The sequence below is a fragment of the Schistocerca piceifrons genome, chromosome 7 (assembly GCF_021461385.2).
Source record: "Schistocerca piceifrons isolate TAMUIC-IGC-003096 chromosome 7, iqSchPice1.1, whole genome shotgun sequence".
NCBI classification, from domain to species: Eukaryota; Metazoa; Arthropoda; class Insecta; order Orthoptera; family Acrididae; genus Schistocerca; species Schistocerca piceifrons.
In genome coordinates, this window is record NC_060144.1 from 389,550,346 (window position 1) to 389,571,488 (window position 21,143).

Sequence of the window (21,143 nt, forward strand, 5' to 3'; positions counted from 1 at the left end):
AACGCTAAAGCGATGCTATAGCTCCAGGGACAGTGCAGTGAACAGAAGACAAGCGACTTTTACGATCAAATCTACAGCGAGGCCCTAGATTTGATCATATTTATTTGACGACAGGCGACATTTGACAAAGTTCCCTATTACACTATCAAATTCATTTGACGTAAATTCGACGTATCAACTTTGACAAAGAAGTATGATGTTGTAATACCGGCCTTACTGGTGCGACTCGCTCCTCATGTCTCGACCACGGCCGACTGTTATCTCTGTTATGTGAGCTTCTTGGTTGACATCCTTTGACGTGCGTGGTTATCCGGTTTGCCTACTGTTTACGATTACGTGCGGAAGGGGACGTGATTGAAGTTTTTGTTCTCAATTTGTATGCTTCGTTGACAACTGGATGCTTTGTTATACGTCAGATATGAGTTTCCAAAACTAGGTAAATAGCTAGTTCGTGGTGTTAAGTTGGTCTCGTAGTACATTTGTTGTTCATAGATAACCTGTTTGTTTGTTTATGGGTCATCACTTTTATTGCGTGTTAAGAATTTTAGTATTTAATGTGCAGATTATGGCGCACAAAACGAAGGCGTAGTTACAATTTCTAAATGACATGTGGGATACTGGTACATGTAACAGTAGCACTGTATTGCCGTCTGCATGACGATTCTTTACAGTGAAACGTTTTCATTTCCTAAGTATTGCTGTAGAATGTCTGTTGCTAAAAAAACAGTGAAACGTTTTGATTGTCTTAATATTGCAGGAGAATGTCTCGTGCTACAAAACGGAAGCATGTTATCCGGGAAGTCTTGGTAGAAGAGATACGGCCACCAACTGAGGAACAGTCTATTGTACAAGTCCTTGCCGGCAGAGGAAATAACCTGCATCTTGTTGCTCCGGCTTCAGGAGAACCTTTTCTTGCCTCAATGCCCACAAAATTCCGTCGTAACGTATGGATTAAACGTGGAGATTACCTGCTTGTGGAACCCATACCAGAAGGAGACAAGGTAATTCCAATTATTAACTTCTTTACGTCGACATAATCCGAAGTGGGAAATTATCTGGTGGTGTAGGATAAAACAAGTGATAGATTGAAACTTACTATGTCTGGAAGCAAAGGTACTACTTACATTTATAATTTATTGTTTGTCAAGCAACAAGCGCATTGGGACAAAAGTGCACTTAAGTTGTCTGCAGCCGTGAAGTTGCGTACTGATGTAAGTGATAATGAGCCTTATGTAACCATTACAGGTGGTAGTGAAAGTAATCTGTATATCGTTGTGGGCGAATTGTCTGGCTTTGTTGTATCTATTTTCCAGTTACACTGAATAAGTTTTTTTCTTGGATGTAATGGTCGTGTATCAGTCGAAAATATTCTGCTATACTTGTTTCACGTGTAAGATAAATAATCTAAGAATACATAGCATATCTGTTAAGTTAATGTGAATTGTCACTGTTTTAGCATTCCAAGGATAAAGGCAAATGTTACCTATACTTAATACACATGCCTAATTTTACAGAAGCTGCACAAGAAATAAAAGTAATCTACATAAAAATGTAAAAGTTTTGAAAGAAGTTGCACATGAGGTTGTTGTTAGGGCAAAACGCAGAAGAATCTAGGGTGAGCATGAGCTAATAATTGGGCATTCTGTGGACCACCAGACTTGGATAAAAGTTATTTATTGAATCCCCACCCCCGTTTTGCATTTTTTAATATGGAGCCGATGTAAATAATAGGCTTTATACTGTTCAGTTTGTTACCGCAACCAGATTTTCAGCTTTCACATTTTTTGACTTTGTAAAATCATAACCAAATTGTCACTTTCCAGCATAATAACCTAGTTCTTGGGCTGCAATACAGATCAGTCTTTCATCCCAACCAAGATTTCAGGTGGGATCCAATATGTAGCTTTATCTGAGACTCCCTGAAAATTTTAAATTGAACCTCAGCTTCATGTTACATATTTTCCCCCACCCCACAGTCTTCATTGGAGACACCTGATTCATTCAACAACCAGAATGATGACAGTTTTGTAACTGGTAAGTGTGACAAGACATCGTTCAAAACAATGTAACATGTTCTCTGAACACTATTGGGATAGTTTAGAAGCTCATTCATAACAGAAGTATACTAGATTTCATGTCAACAAATAGACCTAACCACTTTGAATACATCCCTGTTGAAACCTGCATCATTGATAATGATGCGGTGGTTACCAAACTACAGAGGGCACGTAAATGAGATACAAAGATTTGTATGTTCGGTAAAGTATATAAGGAGTTTACCTACTGCCCTCTTTTGCATATCTGTTAGTAAAATTTTTGGACTCCCCACTGGTTCCAGAGAAAAGGTGATTTATAAAGTATAGGAGTAACTTTACTTTATAAATTTTACGAAACAGAGTTACAGGAAGTTGAAGCATATAATAATAATAATGACTTCAAAGTTCTTATGTTAAAATTCTACGAAAACCCGATGAAAGTGTTTTTAAAACCGCTACTGCTTACCACCCACCATGAAAGCTGGAACACGCACTACAGTCAGATTAAAATTACGTTAGAGTTGGCAGCTACAGTGTTGCCACATGAGCTGCTGGTAGAATGTAGGTCACACACACACACACACACACACACACACACACACACACACACAGAGTGGGTCAGTTCACAAATGCTGTAGGTGTGTAATACGACACAGTGTAAGTAGCCACTGCGAGGTTTGTCGCAAATGAGGGATGCCCCTTCGACAGCTGACTTTAAGTGACTGGTGACTGAACTGCGTTAGACAACACTTTTTGGAGCCCTGAGTTAAAACTCATGTTGGAAACTAACTGCAACTTTGTGAGCCATCATCTGAAACTATTCTCACACTGGCTACAAGGGATGCCATGTTACCAACCAAAGAGCAGGCCTCGTTAGCACTTGGTTACAGGTTAAAGGCTACAGAAATAAGCGGATATGAAGTTAGTACAATCATGAAAATGATGCAGCAAAGAATTAGAAATAATATTTAAAAAAAAATATACATTTGAACAGATTAACTGAACAAAATTAGCAATCACTCTCTTGATATGATATAGAAATTTTAAAAACATCAGTATATTTCATAAGAATCAAAACTACGACCTACTAAAAGTGGGATTTTTACGCTAGTCATTGCGCTACACCATAATACTGTGGTGATATATTTTTGATTGTTGTGACCTAGTCACATGGATGAATTGCAGGCTTCAAAAATTTGGCTTCACGCAATGTCATGTGAAGCATACCAGATGTCATAATCAAAGAGATTGTCTTACAAGGGTATATGTGATGCTTATGTATCCAGTAGTCAGTCAAAAAACCATGGAAGTGATCACAAAACTCGGATGGACAACACTGCAACACCCACCTTACAGCCCTGACCTGGCTCCATGTGACTATCATCTCTTTGGGAAACTGAAGGACTCTCTTCATGGAACAAGGTTTGAAGATGACTCCCCCCTTGTGCATGCTGCCAAACAGTTGCTCCAACAAGTTGGTCCAGAATTTTACTGTACGGGTATACAGGCGCTGGTTCCGAGATGGTGCAAGGCAGTTGAGAGGTGTGGAAATTATGTGGAGAAATGAAAATATTGTTCCTAAAGGATGTATCTACACACTGTAAAACTTTCAAACATGTGGAATAAAAGATGGATTTAAAAAAAAATAGTAGTGTGCATTTCTTTGGGAGTGACCCTCGTAGGTCAAGGGAAATGTCAGATTCCGCTATTCATGGTTATAGTTGTCAGTTGTTTTGGCATTGATAGCTGCCGTTAAACTATATAGCTCAAGGGAAATGTCAGATTCCTGTGGATTAATTGGTGTAGCGAAGTGTTGTAATTTAAATGTTTTTATATTATTTATTTAGGATGGTGCAATGTTTTTTCTTGTTGTGTATTTATTGTCTCCCTGCCCTAAATACAGTTTTCCATGGATGTCCTGTCAGTTTCATTTCATTTTTGGAGTGAGATACTATTGTGTTATTTTTATTGTTGTCTGCGTTTTTTGCTGTGTGTATGCAGTGACATCATTTGCGGCATTTTTTATACACTGAAAGTAGTCTTTTTCTGCCGTATTGATGTCGTAAAGATCTCCACACGTGACTTTCAATTCAGATCCTTATCAATATAAATATGTAAGAGTTGAAAATATTGTTTCATTTATCGATCAACCTTCACAGATTATTTATAACTATGTGGTCAGCTCTTATGCGGTACCGAATTGTGTGTATTCTGTTTTATCAAATTTCAGTTACAGTCCATTTGTAGAGAAACTGTTACTAATTTTCAAGAATATATTGTTTACGTTTTCAAGTGTTGATGTTCCTACATTTTTACTTACACTACTTGCACTCTTAGCAGAGAGAACTATTTATGTGTCTTGTGTGTACCATTTATATACAACGAGAAGAAGAGCAGGCCCAATATTGGTCTGTGTGGTACACTCGTAGGGATTATTTCCCATTCTCAGATAGCTGTTTTGTCCTGTACACCTAGGAGAATCAAATGCTTTTGAAAAGTCACAGAAAATACTAGTTGGCAACATTATCATTTATGTCTTGCATAATCCGATGCATGAAACGTACTGTAGCACATTCTGTGGAGAGATTGTGCAATCAAAATTCAGACCAAGTATCTTACTTTGAGAGGGTTGTTACAGCTCTTGCACACACAATGTTTTTTCAATACATTCAAGGAGGATCTAAGTAACAAGACCGATCAATAATTACAATTATCTGTTTTACTGTCGGCCTTGTAAACAGGTCTGACATAAGCATATTTAAATATGTCTGTAAATATCCTTAGTGATAGTAGTGTGTTGCATTTCTGACTAAATACACTGCATATATGTGAAGAACAGAATTCCAGCATTGTGTTTGTAATATTATTAACTCCATAAGAGGAGAGATTTTGGGTTAAAGTTTCATATTTTGTGCGTATCAGGAAAATAGTACATTTTCAGACACGAGTTTCTATTCTAAACTGAACGGTTTTGGCTGCCACTACACACCCTCAGTGGCTGTAAAGGGAATTTATTTACACCCTGTTTGTGCAAACATAATCCATTGAAACTGTAATGGCTACTGTGGCCATCTGGCTGCACTGAAGCACTTTCTCTCATTTTACTTTGCAGGAAAACCAATTTACAACAACACACACTCAATTTATGTAATTATTAAAACTAATATAAGACTGTAATTGATCTTGAAGGAGCATCTTTTGTACAGTCGACCGAATACTTTATGGCCACATACCACGATGGAAACAATGTTGGAACACACAATATCAAATATAAAATCAACCGTTTGGAAAGCCCATCTTCCCCCTTGGAGGAGAGCTAATGTACTGGGAGATGTTCAATTTGATCTCCCACCCACCATCACCCTTTCTTTTACTGATAATTTTCATGTCCATAATGCATTATGAGGCCACTCGAAGACCACTAACTGTGATAACTTAGTGGGGTTTTTTGAATTTTGACTTTTTCATGTTATGTAATAGCACTGTCACTCATTTTAACACAGCACCAGGATCCTGTCCAGCCATCGACAATGTGGTCCGTTCAGTGGAAGGTTCTTGATGAACTATGTGGTAATGGTCACTATCTGATTGTTTTATCCCTCCCACATTGATACTCAACTGTGTGGATTCTTAAGAATGCTGACTGGCACATTTTTAGAACTTTCATAATGCTTTATATGCCTCACTGTGGGACCTTTGAAGAGACTGTCAGACACACAATGACCATCACAGCACTGCTCAGTAGAACTAGCGACACTGCTTCCCTCAAGGCCCCCACCCCCATCATACGCCAGCCCCATGACGGACACAGATCACCACAGCCATAAATGCTACACAGGGCACTCCCGACACTATAGGCAACATCTGTCAAGGGAGATTTGTATCCTATTTTAACGTCTCCAAGCCATAACACACTTACAAAAGAAGCAATGCTGGGAAAGTTTCATATTCACCATTGGAACTTGTATCTTCCTCTCACAGACATGGGAAAAAGTCTTGGTGTATTTGTGGTCAACAAAAGGTGACTCTTATTTGAGGCTTCTATAAGGATGGCACACTGTAATCTGACACCGTTGTCATTGCTGACCACCTGTTGATGCACTATGTCCAACCATTGGCATCTGGCAACTCTCTCTCATCTTCACAAAAGACAAGCAGAGAGTATTATCCTGTATTGAAACATACAAAGTTTGAAACTCTTCAATGTTAAAAAAAGAAAGAAGTAAGACCTCATCAGCACAATGCACTTGCAGTGTACCAAAATACAGCTCCAGGTCCTGATTGAATACATATTCAAATGCTACACTATCTACATAAGTAGCACCATAGCTTTGCTGTTTTTTAATCAAATTTGGCTTGAGGGAGAGTTCAATTCCCAGTGGAGGGAAAGTATGACTATCCCAAAATCAAAATCAAGGAACCCCCACAGGAGATGGATAGCTACAGACTCATCTGCTGTAATAAAGTTTTTGCGTGTTCAAGAACATAGTAAGCTAATGACTATGCTCAGCACTCAAGATGACTGGCACCTTGTCTAGCAATTGGTGTGCGTTTTGGAAGGGCTGATCTGCTTGTGATCATCTACTGTGCCTAAAGCCTGCTATTTGAATGGCTTTTATCCATTATCAGCATCTTATCACTGTCTTTGGTGTGCATAAGGCTTATGACACTGCATGGCAGTACCATATCACCAAAAACTTACTGGTGTGCGCCTTCTGTGACTCCCTCCCAATCTTTATTCAAAATTTTCATTCTCGACAGTCCTTCAGTCAAAATCGGTAATTCCCACTATGCTCCCAACAAACAGGGAAATGGAACCCTACAAGGCTCCATTCTTAGACAGACCCTCTTCTTAATGGCAATAATCAGACTTGCAGATGCAGTGGATTTATAGTCTCACCATCGTTAAATGTTGTTGACCTCTGCATCTGCTATAGTTTTTCCCATATGAGGGTCATTGAATGATGACTACGTGGCAGTACAAGGAAAGCAGACAGTTGGGAATGTACACATGGCTTCAAATTTACCACTACATAAACTTGTGTAATGTATTTTTGACAGTGCAGAATTATTTGTCTGCAACCAGAACTCTACCTACATAATGACCTGCTTCATATGGCCGAGACTTAAAATGCTTCTTAACACTCTTGTTCAATTAGTTAACTTGAGTAACCCTTACATGACAGCTTAAATGGGTGTGCCAGTTAAATTTTAATGTCCTACGCTTTCTCAGTAACACCTTGTGGAATGCAGACAATTGCACCACTTTTCAGTGCTACAAAGCTCTCATTTTATCACATTAAGCTTGTGGAAGTGTGGGCTATGGGTTGGCAGTGTCATTGATATTACAACTCTTATATCTGACCCACTGTTGTGGGACAAGGCTGGAGGATGGTGCCTATCAAACAAACCTGTGGGCAGCCTCCTGGTAGAGGCAGCGATTCCCCCTTCACAGCTCAGGCACCACCAATTATGGCTGAACAGTGCTGTACACATCTGTAACCATCTAGAACAACCGAGTCAATACCTTGTGTTTCAAGAAAAGTGGCCTTAGTCAGAAATTCCAGTGTTGATCAAGTTACAGTCTGCCCGTTACTAATTTTGTTTACCTCCAATCAATCCTCATGTTACATCACGCTTACAAATGCCCTAATGATGGGTGCCTTATCCTTATATTTGCCTTGATCTTTTTCTTAACCCGAAGGATGTGATAGACCTCTTAGATTTCTGTCAGTTATTCATCTTGATACTCAGTGAGTACATCAATTCAGAATATAATTTATACTCATAGTCCAAGAGTTGAAGGTCAGATAGAGCTTTTACATGCAACAAGAGTAGCAAGCAACACTCCCTGGTTAGTGGAGGCACCATCCTTACAATGGAATTGATGGAAATATGGTGTGCCATTCACTGCATTCACATTGAATCACATGAGTCTCTCCTAAATTTGCAGTGACTCCACAAACATCATCCAGGCTATAAGCCACTGTTAGTCCTGGCATCCCTTAGTAACACTCTGCATCAAATGCTGAACTTTCTGGGGTCGTAGCTCATGATGTCAACCCAGCAAGTACCTGTCACAGCCAGTAGATGTTACACTGAATGAGTCATTCTTTTCAAGACTTGCGAAAATGACTGCAGTGTATTTGAATTATTGTTGGCTTTGTTACACACCATGGTCACACATCTGCTTGCACAGATTTTACACCTGTGAGTGTATACATATGAGCTTTTATCTGACTAGGACACATTATGGACTGGCCAAGTCAGATTTTCTTTGTGTATTTGTAGGATTTGAAAGCGTTTGCCCGGACAACAATTTCCGAAAACATTTCCCAGATGTTTTGTATGTGCTTGTAGCTGTATCTGAATGTGTAGTGTCGCAGATTGGTGATGGAAGAGTCTGGTTTGAATATCCTTTATGACATTTATTTTTACTTTTATATAAATTATAAATTTGCTGTCAGGAGGAAATTATAATAAAAAATATTGATTCTTAATTTTATAATGAAAATAGCATTTTGTTTTCAATTAAGTCATTTGAAACAAATTAAAATTTGATAGAGGTGTAAAAGTGACTTGCATACATCAGTAATACTCCAGAATGAATTTTCACTGTGTAGTGGAGTTACACTGAAATGAAACTTCCTCACAGGTTTTTTCGTGCACCACCGCACTGATAATAATAAATGAACAATTAACCTGCAGGTAATATGCCAGGTAGTTTCATCTGTAACACTGGTCCATTTCGTATGCTCGTTTCTCCACAGAATGAAGAAAGGAGAAACTGCTGGGCATTAGCAGTAAACAGAGGAGATATAGAATCAAATTTGTCATGGAGTATTATAGATGTATATGTCATTTCAAGTGCCTGTATTGGATTTTAATTGTTTCATGTGACACGTAATTCAGAAAAGTTATGATTCAGTATTTTTTATTATAATTTCCATGTGACAAAAAATGCAGAATTTAAATAACAGTAAAAAAAGAAGTGTTATAGAGGAGATTTGAACTGGGCAGACTATACAGTCACCAGTCTTAGACACTATGTGTTCAGTTACAGGTGCCACCAAAACATCTGCAAAATATTTTGCAGTTACCAGTCATTGAAAATCATCACATTTTTAGAGGCAACTTTCACTCGAGTTTTTCTTTTTTAAAATTGTCACACTGCTTTAGAAAATTGATATGTGGACACAGACTTTAAAGTCCTACAAATATATGTAAAGAAAATCGAACACAGCCAGTTCATAAAAGCATAAAATCTTTACAAGCTGCTGTGTGACTGGAGTGCAAATACATTCAGAGTGTGTAACAAATCTGACAATAATTCAAAAGCATAGCAGTCTTTTCACAAGCCTTGAAAAGAAAAACATGTTGTGTGACATCTACCAGCAGTGCCAGGTACTTGCTGGCCTGATGTCACAAGCCTTGACCCCAGAAATCTCAGAAGTTAACTTTGAGTTTGGTAATGCTCATACAAGATCTCTTCTTAGGTATCTATGACAACGGGAAGGCTTTAGTATTTCGCTGGTCCTCCAGTCAAGTCGGTATTCCAGGAAATAACTTCGTGGATTGGCTCACCAAAGAGACTACTGAGAATGTTGCTCTGGAACTGAAGATGGGGACCAACATGGAGACCAAAACACATTGCTAACTCTGTGGACTGGAACAGAGAATGGGGAATCATGGCCACAACTAATAAGTTACAGATTATAAAAGAGTATGACTGTGTGGCAGTCGTCCCTTTGCTTGGCTCACCGTGAATCCAAAATCATCTGCTGCCTCCACATTGGGCACCCCAGTATGACCCGCATGTACATTCTATGACAAGCTGTCCTACCCCATTGCAGTTGTAGCGCACACCTGATGTTCACTCACTGTTTGAGTACCTCGCCTTTACTGCTACACAGTGAGCTTCACACCTGCCCCAGTTGCCTCCTGATAACCAAGCTGATGATATCCAGGAGGCGATTCAGGTTTTAAATTTCATACATCAATGTTAACTGTATATTTTCAGATGAAGATTTTGTTGTTTTGGTTCTGATGCTGTTGTATGGAGATGGAGGGTTGTCTCCCACTGCATTTTTAGCCTCAAGGGATTTCCCACTGCCCCTGGCTGGAGGATGAATTGATCCATAAAATAACAACTTAACTTTAATGTCTTAATTGCATTGAAATAAATTGTTGTCATGCTCTTATTAGCTAGCCGACTTGTCAACTCTTTACCTGCTACAGTGGGTGGAGAGCCTGCTCAGGTGTGTGAGTATGTCTTCTGCCCCATGACGGACTGCAGTAGGGCTCTAAATGCTCCTGGCTGATGTATGATGTCTATCATACCCTATTATATTTCTCCTCAGGAGGCCCACAGCACTCTCCCCCTCTCTCCCCCTCTCTCCCCCTCTCTCCCCCTCTCTCCCCCTCTCTCCCCCTCTCTCCCCCTCTCTCCCCCTCTCTCCCCCTCTCTCCCCCTCTCTCCCCCTCTCTCCCCCTCTCTCCCCCTCTCTCCCCCTCTCTCCCCCTCTCTCCCCCTCTCTCCCCCTCTCTCCCCCTCTCTCCCCCTCTCTCCCCCTCTCTCCCCCTCTCTCCCCCTCTCTCCCCCTCTCTCCCCCTCTCTCCCCCTCTCTCCCCCTCTCTCCCCCTCTCTCCCCCTCTCTCCCCCTCTCTCCCCCTCTCTCCCGCCCTCTCTCCCGCCCTCTCTCCCCCCTCTCCCCCCCCCCTCTCCCCCCCCCTCTCCCCCGCCCTCTCTCCCCCCCTCTCCCCCCCTCTCCCGCCCTCTCCCGCCCTCTCCCGCCCTCTCCCCCCTCCCTGGGCCCTAGCCCATGGGTTTCAATTTTCTCCTGCGAAGACTTGTGTTGTGCACTTTTGTCGGCGTCGTACTGTCCATCCCCACCCTGAGCTCTATCTTCAGGATGCCATGCTCAGGGTTGTTGACACTTACCGTTTTCTGGGATTGCTGTTCGATGCCCGGCTTACTTGCCTTCCACATATTCGTCAGCTCAAGCGTCAGTGCTGGCGGCATCTGAATGCTCTCCGCTGCCTCAGCAACACAACGTGGGGTGCAGATCGTAATACGCTGCTGCAGCTCTACAATGCCTTCGTGCTGTCCCGACTGGATTATGGGAGTGTGGCGTATGGCTCAGCGTCGCCCTCAGCGTTGCAACTGCTGGACCCCGTTCACCACTGTGGGAATTGACAGGCGACAGGAGCATTCTGCACCAGCCCTGTTAATAGCCTCCTTGCTGAGGCTGGGGTTCCTCCACTTCGTATTCGGCGTCAACAGCTGTTAGCCAACTATGCTGCCCACGTCCGTTGTTCGCCCCGTCACCCTAACTAGCGTCTCCTTTTCGCTAATGCAGCAGTCCATGTCCCACACCGGCGGCCGCGGTCAGGCCATACAATTGGGATCCGTGTTTGGTCGCTCCTTAATGGACTCGAGTGTTTGCCTCTTCCATCTGCTTTCCAGGTCCGCCCACATATACCACCTTGGTGTATTCATCGGCCGCAGCTTCGGCTGGAACTTTCCCGATGGCCAAAAGATTCAGTTCCTCCTGCAGTCTTGCGCTGCCAATTCCTTGCTCTCCTAGGCGCATACCATGCCTCAGAGGTTATCTATACCGATGGCTCGATGGTTGATGGCCGTGTGGGGTACGCTTATGCTCATGCGGACTATGTCGACCAGCGCTCCTTGCCGGAAGGCTGCAGTGTTTACACCTCAGAACTGACAGCCATTTTTCGTGGCCTTGAGCATATTCGTACCAGCACTGGAGAGTCCTTTGTCATTTGCAGTGACTCGCTCAGTAGTCTGCAGGCTCTTGACCAGTGCTAACCACGCCATCCCATTGTTGGTGCCATCCAGGGGTCCATTCACGCTCTTGAACGGCGTGGTCGTTCGGTGGTGTTCATATGGACCCCAGGACACGTTGGGCTCGTGGGAAACGAACTTGCTGACAAGTTAGCCACAGAGGCTACCCGCAAACTGCCATTGGAGATCGGCCTCCCGGAAACTGATCTCCGAACGGTTTTGCACCGTCGGGTCTTTGGGTTGTGGGGAGACGAATGGCGCACTCTGTCTGCACCCAACAAGCTGCGGCAGGTAAAGGAGACCACGACTGTGTGGGGTTCCTCCATGTGGGCCTCTCGCAGGGATTCTGTTGTTCCGTGTAGGCTCCGCATTGGCCACTCGTGGCTGATGCATGGTCATCTGCTGCGTCGAGAGGACCCCCCTCATTGTCGCTGTGGTGAAACCATGACGGTGGCCCACATATTGTTGGAATGTCCTCTTTTAACCGCCCTCAGGCGAACTTTTAATCTCCTGGGTGATTTATCATCTCTTTTAGGTGACAATGTCTCTATGGCAGATCGGGTTTTAAGTTTTATTCCCGCAAGCGGCTTTTATAGGTCCATTTAATTTTTTAACATCACCCTCTTTTGAGCTGTATCTTTTAATTAGTTTTGTGTTGTAAATCGACTCCATCCTAATCTTTTAGGCTGGAGGTTTTAACTTGTTGCAGAGTGGCTGGCTCATCCTATTATTTTCGTGATCAGCCAGCCACAGTCCTCTGCCTTGCAGTTTTAATTCCTTCTGCCTTTCTTCTCTATGTTGTTTTTGTTGCTGTGCTCCGTTTTCCGTGTTTCTTTAATATTGACCTTGGGGATTTTCTTCCCCTGGAATTTTAATCTTCTGCTTCGAATGACTAATGGATGGTTTCCCTGTGCTCTGTGTGTTTATGAAACAAGGGACCGATGACCTCTGCAGTTTGGTCCCTTTAATCCTCAAACCAACCAACCAACCATCTCCCCCCTCTCCCCCCCCCTCTCCCCCCCTCTCCCCCCCTCTCCCCCCCTCTCCCCCCCCTCTCCCCCCCTCTCCCCCCCTCTCCCCCCCTCTCCCCCCCTCTCCCCCCCTCTCCCCCCCTCTCCCCCCCTCTCCCCCCCTCTCCCCCCCTCTCCCCCCCTCTCCCCCCCTCTCCCCCCTCTCCCCCCTCTCCCCCCTCTCCCCCCTCTCCCCCCTCTCCCCCCTCTCCCCCCCTCTCCCCCCTCTCCCCCCCCTCTCCCCCCCTCTCCCCCCTCTCCCCCCTCTCCCCCCCTCTCCCCCCCTCTCCCCCCCTCTCCCCCCCTCTCCCCCCCTCTCCCCCCCCTCTCTCCCCCTCTCCCCCCTCTCCCCCCTCTCCCCCCTCTCCCCCCCTCTCCCCGCCTCTCCCCCCCTCTCCCCCCCTCTCCCCCCCTCTCCCCCCCTCTCCCCCCCTCTCCCCCCCTCTCCCCCCCCTCTCGACCCCTCTGCCCCCCTCTGCCCCCCTCTGCCCCCCTCTGCCCCCCTCTCCACCCCTCTCCACCCCTCTCCCCCCCTCTCCACCCCTCTCCCCCCCTCTCCACCCCTCTGCCCCCCTCTGCCCCCCCCTCTCTCTCTCCCCCCCTCTCTCTCTCCCCCCCTCTCTCTCTCCCCCCCTCTCTCTCTCTCCCCCTCTATCCCCTCTACCCCCTCTCTACCCTCTACCCCCTCTCTACCCTCTACCCCCTCTCTACCCCCCTCCCCCCTCTCCCCCCAACCCTCTCCCGTCTGTGTGTGTGTGTGTGTGTGTGTGCGTGTGTGTGCGTGTGTGTGCGTGCGTGGTACGCATAGGGCCCAGAGCTATTGCAGCTTTTCTTCTCACGAGGTCTGCATTCTCTTCCACCTATCTAGTCCTTCCCATTCTAGCTCCTCCCCCTCCTATCCCCTCCCCCTCCTATCCCCTCCGTGTTTCCCTTAATTAATACCCTGCTATTTCGTTGGCTTTGCGATTACTTTTCGGTCTTGTGTTGCCACTGTCCTTCCCCCCCCCCCCCCCCCTCCCCTGCCCCCTTCCCTTCCTTTCCGCAGGTTCCCTTTAGCGTTTTACCTCCCTTTCTAAATTCTGTTTCTGCAGTGTGCACCATTTGGGGAACTACCTTCCTAGCATCTCCAGTGTGGGTCCTTCCCCCATTCCAACCCCCCACCCCCTTCCCACCAGCATGTGTAGCCAGTCCATGTGGTGGGGTTATGTACCCATCTGGCTGAGCCCCCTGACAAAACAGGGATCACACTTCTGGCACCTGAGCTGTCACCTCCCTGTGTGTACGCTTAGAAGTGGGTCATCTTTTTGGGGCATCGAAACTCATAGCAATGACCGGTGTGCCAGGCAGCCCTTGCTGCAGCTGAGTAGTGCCCACAGTGTGAGCCCATATCAGTGGTACCATGGCAGACACTACAATCTGCATGTGAAGTGTGCTAAGCTCCCTACTTCTAGCCCCTCTGCTGCAGCCTTCTCTGCTGCAGCCTTCTCTGCTGCAGCCTTCTCTGCTGCAGCCTTCTCTGCTGCAGCCTTCTCTGCTGCAGCCTTCTCTGCTGCAGCCTTCTCTGCTGCAGCCTTCTCTGCTGCAGCCTTCTCTGCTGCAGCCTTCTCTGCTGCAGCCTTCTCTGCTGACAGGAGCGATTCTCTCTCTGCTTTTACTTTTGCTTCCTCAGCCTGGGAGGAGAACCAGGTCTGCTGGCTTAGAGCGAAACCCTTTCCTCATTACTTGGTTTGTTCCAGGGCAGTCGAGGAGACTTTCACCGCTACCAAACCACACTTTTTGTAGAACATACCAAAGGTAAGTTTGGTGAAATTGACTCACTTAGTAAAATGAAATGTGGTTCCCTACTTATTAAAACATCTACTGCCAGTCAATTGGCGTCTCCTTTTATGCTTGAGTGTTTAGGAGACATCCCATTGAGCATCTCTCCTCACATGTCCTTAACTATGACCCAGGGCATTATTTTCCATATATACCTCCTCCTTCAATCTGATGTGGAATTCAGGACTAATCTGCTGCAGCAAGGAGCTCATTTTGTCCGGCGAGTCCTTAAGAGGTTCTGAGGACAGCCATGTTATTACCTGCACTTTCATCCTGGCTATTGGGGGAGGGGGAATTAAGATCGTCATCCACATCTGGTTCCTTTCTTCTGAAGTCTAGTTTTGCCCCCCCCCCCCCCCACCATCTCTTCTCCAGGCCCACTAATGAATGTTTTCATGGTGCAACCCTCATCCACGGCTCTTGTCTTGATGTATCACGAGGTCCAAAACAGCTCATCCTGAGGCCCTCTGCCGCCAGTTCTCCATTCTTGGTGCGTTTCATGGTTCAAAAGTAGTCTGTACTGATGGCTGGATGGCTGTAGTGTTTTCACTGTGGAGTTGATCGTCATCTGTTTTGCTCTTAAATGTGTCCATTCATGCACCACTGAGTTCTTCCTTATCTTGAGTGACTCTTTGAGCAGTTTACAATCACTGGACCAGTGTTACCTCCACCATTTCTTGGTCCTGACTGTCCAAGGTTCCCTTTTTGCCCTCAAACAATGTGGACACACAGTGGGCTTTTTCTAGACCCCAGATCTTGTTGGGATCCCAAGCAGTGAACTCACTGGCAGGCTGGCCAAATCGGCTACCGCTAAGCCACCTCTTGAGATTGGTATTCCAGTATCGGACCTTTGATCAGTATTAAATCGTCAAGTTTTGAGGATATGGAATACAGTAAGGGGGGGTGGGGGTATGTCACCCATCGCACATCCTGCCTTTTGGGGCCTCCAGTTTCTCCACGTATGGGGCACCTCGATCGCATTTCTTCCTTCCCCCCCTTTTCTTCTTCCTTGTTTCTTTTGCTAGGCTTTGTTGATCTATGTTAGACCTAGGGGGGTTTTCTTTGTTTGGGTTTTGTGCACTAGGCCCTTCTTTTGTGTTTAGTTTTGTTGACTTGCCTGTTCCAGGTTGGCAGGACTGATGACCTCATAGTTTCATCCCGTAATCATTAAACAATCCAACCCATGTATTATATTTTATCTCCTGAATCTTAATTTAACATCTCTTACGGATGCTGTATGCCAGTCTTTCCCTCCATTTTTTACTTGTGACTAGTGAATCTGGCTAAGCTTTGCATTTGCAAAATGTGTATGTATATTGGATGTGTATCCTAATCTCCTCATCCCCTCTCTCTGTCTCTCTCCTCTCCCTCTCTTTGCCTGTTGCCTTGTCCATCACTCTGTCCATCACCTCCTCCTCCCCCTCTGTGTCCATCTACTCTTCCTCCTCTCCTGACCTTGTGCCTTGTTTATTGTTATTGCAAATTCAGATTCTGTTGTAGCATTCTAATAATAAGTCAGTAAGTTGTAAATATAACTTCTCTGTACTCTGTAAAAAAAACTTGACTGTGACAGAAGAAAACAAAACAGCACATTGATGTGTATACCATTTTTATTTAAAAATATGTGTGTAGTGAGACAGAATATGTATGGAAGAAACAATTTTTCTGATAGTTTAAATGCCATACTATCATAGGTAAAACTGATTGCGAGAAAGAAAACAAAACTGCAACACTCACAACAGAGCAAACAGAGGATTTTCTTTCTCACGGTCATTTTTGACAAGAAGAAAACCTGTTCATTTTTATTTAAAATATATAATCTCCTTTTTCCATATGAAAGTTTATTAGAGTGCCTTGTAAAAAAATTGCAGTAAACTGGCCAAAAACTTTGACGTCCCAGAGTCGGTCAGGCCAAACAGTTCTTTTCCTAATCTGATTAAGACACTAATTCAACAGTTGGACATAGGTTAGTGTTAAGGATGGAACCAGAGCCAAAGGCGGAAAAGTGTAGTGCACTAAGTCTGTGCTGAGAGAACAACTGACACTAATTGTATGTGGTGGACCGTTTCTTTATGCAATTGCAGTGGCCTGATTGGCTAAGTTCAGTGCTAATTAACTCAAATGGTGCAGTGTATTGAAGCTTTTTCTTAAGATTTTCAGCACAATCTTCCCAGCAACACTCTTATAAGCTCTCAGACTGAGTATGACCATCCAGTATATATAATAAAAATGCACTCCAGCAGGTATATAAATTCACATATTCGATTGCGACATTGAATCAGAGATTTCAGATGTTGAACAAATGAACATTTACATTTTTATTTGTATATAGATTTAGTAATCAAATGGCTTTTCCTTTTGTGTCTGACACGTCAAGTATGGAGGAACCCATTACCATTACAGTCGGTACTTTAACACCCCTATTCCTTCTATCCATGCCTCACCTCTGAGTTATTTCAAAATGTAGTTCTTAATATGTTGGCTATCTGACTGTCATTTATTCTTTGACTATTTTCTTTAATATAATATCCTCTGATTTCTATTTTGATAATAGCACATATAATTTAATTTTATTAACTGAATTATTAATTTCTAGCATTATAAAAGGGCATTTTGATTTTCTAGCCTACGACAATACAGTATTTTTCATGATATGTAATTAGTCCTACTTCCCCATTAGTTCTAAATATTTCAAGCAGTTCCCTTTTCCCTGGACTAGTTATTTTGATTTCTTCTGTAATCCAGGGCTCTTTTTTATGTCCTTATTAGTGTCTTACTTTTCTGTTTGGAAAAGCAGGTGTTAAAAATCAGTAGAAACCTACCTATTACCACATTAAATTTGGTTTTGACATCTGTCATGTTATACATATTTCTCCAGTCAGCTTTCTGTAAGTCTGTATTGAAACTTTCTGGTGTCTATTCATTAATAGTTCATAAGTTTTGTTCTTGATACTGCATCACTGTCATCAGGTTTAATTTATTTTTATGGCTAGTTGTCCATCAAGGCCAGATTAAAATTTATATAATTAAGTGTTCACCTACAAATACATTGTCTATTAGTTTACTGTTTTCCTGTGTAATTATAGTGGAAAAATTAATAACACAACTCATAAGTGTTAAGTAACATCTCCAAACATTTTTAAAATCTAAATCACACACAAAATTAATATTAAAGTCTCTGCAGAGTATCATTTGCTTTCCCTTTTCCATTAGCAATAGTCCACAAGCATTTGTCTAAGCACAAAAAACTACTGGTTCATATTTATCTGAACATGATTTTTACAGGCATGACTGTTGCCCCTTTCTCCATATTTTCTGTATAGAAATGGGCTGCTAGTTTATAGTCATCTGTGTTTACTATACTTATGTATTTACATTCAGTTCATAATGTTTACATCTACATGCATACTCTGCAAGTCACCATATGGTGTGTGGTAGAGGGCACCCGCACCACCACTAATCATTTTCTTTCCTGTTCCACTCACAAATAGTGAGAGAACAAGCAGCTACCTATATGCCCCCGTATTAGCCCCAGTTTCTCTTATCTTTTCGATCCTTATACAAAATGTGTTTTGGCAGCTGTAGAGTCATTCTGCAGTCACCTTCAAATGATGGTTCTCTAAATTTTTGTTGTAGTGTTCCTTGAAAAGAATGATGCCTTTCCTCCATGGATTCCCATTTGAGTCCTCGAAGCATCCTCATAACACTTGCACATTGTTCAAACCTACCGGCAACAAATCAAGCAGTCTGCCACACAATTGTTTTGATGTCGTCGTTTAATCCTACCTGGTAGGGATCCAAAACACTTGACCAGTACTCAAGAATGGTTTTCTGTAGTGTCCTGTATGCAGTCTCTTTTACAGATAAACCACACTTACCTAAAATTCTCTTGATAAACCAAAGTTGATCGAATGCCTTCCCTCCTACAATCCTTACATGTTCATTCCATATCGCTTTACAATGTTATGCCTAGATATTAATCAAGGAAACTGTGTCAAGCAGCACATTAATAATGCTGTATTCAAACATTATGGGATTGTTTTCCTGCTCATCTAAACTTACATTTTTCTACATTTAGGGCTAGCCACCATTCATCACACCAACTAGAAATGTTGTGTAAGTCATCGTGTATCCTCCAGAAGTCACTCAATGACGACACCATCCCATACACCCCAGCATCAACAGCAAGAACTACATACTGCTGCTCATCCTATCTGTCAGATAATTTATGTATATAGAAAATAACAATGGTCCTTCCACACTTCTGTGGGGCACCCCTGATGATATCCTTGTCTCAGCTGAATATTCACTCTCAGGGCCAACATACTGGGTTATATTACTTCAGAAGTCTTTGAGAACTTGTCGTGAAAAATAGTGACTGTGTTGAAAGTAAGTCCTGGGTTGAAATCCAAATTCTCTCTGGATACAAGGACTGTCAAGCAGTAGATAGACAAGCCACATTCTGCAAACAGTGATTTCATATTTAGAGTACACAGTACACATTTATTACACACACACACACACACACACACACACACACACACACACACACACACACACACACACACACACACACACACACACACTCCATGAAATTGTTTAATTTTTTTAGGTGAAAGCTGAGATTGTCACTATTGTTACAAGAGATCATGAAAAGTTCTATCGTGAGCTTGGAATTTGGCCTCCAGAATTTGATAAAAATGGTAGTGGCGCAGAAAATCTCAAGAATGGAAGAGAAGTGGGAGATACAAGTGAAGATGAAGATCTCTTTGTGAACAAGAATAGACAGGTTGTGGAAGTGAGTGAATCAGATGAAACTGAAAGTGATGACGACGAAAGTGGGAGTGATTTGGATGATGATGGAGCAAGAGAGAGTGCCAGTGACAACTGTGAACCTGTTTCTGTTGAGAGTGAAGCCGATGACAGAACAGGAGATAGTGACAGTGATGGAGGTGAGCCTGATGTTATCAAAGATACTTGTAGTTCAGATAAAAAGCAAATTACCACTGATAGTACCTTGGAGAAACAGGAGAACTGTAAGGAATAAATAAAAAAACTGTTGATGTTGTATCTGGCAAAGCATGTTAACAACTGGGAAAGAAACGCTGATTCCAACCCTGTTATAGATAATTGGATGCTTACTACATGTGGTTTTAATTATATAACAACACATATGGATTCAGATTATGTATGTAAGTGTTCTATGCTAGTTGTTGTAACTAGACAAATGTTTCAGACGGCCACTTTGTAAAAATTGTGAAGTTGTATTGAATATTCATAGTATGTGAATAAGATGTACTTCATATTGTTTTTCAAAATAAGCAACAAAAAATTGAAATGCAAGATATATTAAAGAGTTTATATATACAACTGTTTGGCAAAATAAACATGACTTATTAATTGCTGTTTACATTTAATACTCTGAACATAAAGTAATGTTTCGTATCCCTATTCCAATAATTCTCTCTCTCTCTCTCTCTCTCTCTCTCTCTCTCTCTCTCTCTCTCTCTCTCTCTCTCTTGTGTATGTGTGTGTAGCACCAGCTGATTTACTGAATAAGGTTTTTTTTGTCAGCAGATATATGGTGTAGAACTAATGCTGACACCTGTAACAATATCAGTATATGAAGTGTGTAAGTAAAGTGATGAGACTGAAAGTCTACTGTTTGATCTGACTGGTGGTGCCAGACTTGGAGGACAGGAGAAGGTGATACACAGTCAGTACGTGTTGGACAACACTAGTATCATGTTAGTTGTCGATAGCACTTTTTTTAGTAAAGAAGGGTTTGCTTCTGCATTCTAGCAGTAAGTGACATGAATTTTGAGCAATAGTATGCGATCAGGTTTTGTTTTAGTCTTGGACACAGTGCAACTGAAATATTTGCAAAACCTTTGACAGGCCCAAGGAGACAGTGTGTTGTCAGGGTGGTTTAAGGCATTTGCAAAATGAAGACAGTTAATTAAAGATGAAATTCACAGTGGAGAGCTGTCGATTTCATGAATTGATGTGACAGACTCCGGGATCTTGTGTGTGTGTGTGTGTGTGTGTGTGTGTGCAGATCAGCAGTTGACAGTCAGAATGATTGGAGCAGAACAGAATTTGAATCATACAACCATTCATCAAGTACTGACCAATGAATTGGGGATGAGAAAAATCTGCTCAAAACTGCTTCATAGAAACTTCACACTGGAGGACAGGACATGAGGAAAGGCAATTGTGACAACTTTCTGGATCCCATTTTCTGGAATGTCATTATCAGTGATGTATGGAATTATGAGACAGATGTACATTTGGGCTTAAAGCAATAATCTTACTGCAATGAAGACAGCTGCTGATAGAGGTGAGTATTACTGAACCAACATTGCTTGAACCATGGTAACTAAGTATCAACATGAATTGTTTACAGAAAAATGGAACAACTGCAAGCAGACCAGGGGAACAACAATTAGGATTTGAAAAATGTATGAATGTGCA

The 21,143-nt window shown here is 42.9% G+C and overlaps 1 protein-coding gene across 1 annotated transcript; it reads left to right on the top strand.

Annotated features, from left to right (window-relative positions):
* The first annotated feature begins 272 nt into the window (after positions 1–272).
* LOC124804960 (probable RNA-binding protein EIF1AD) lies at positions 273–20,069 on the top strand. The gene is made up of 3 exons (XM_047265352.1): positions 273–436; positions 758–1,001; positions 19,282–20,069. The coding sequence occupies exons 2-3, from the start codon at positions 762–764 to the stop codon at positions 19,714–19,716; spliced, it is 675 nt and encodes a 224-aa protein (XP_047121308.1). The 5' UTR covers positions 273–436; positions 758–761; the 3' UTR covers positions 19,717–20,069.
* Positions 20,070–21,143: the final 1,074 nt, after the last annotated feature.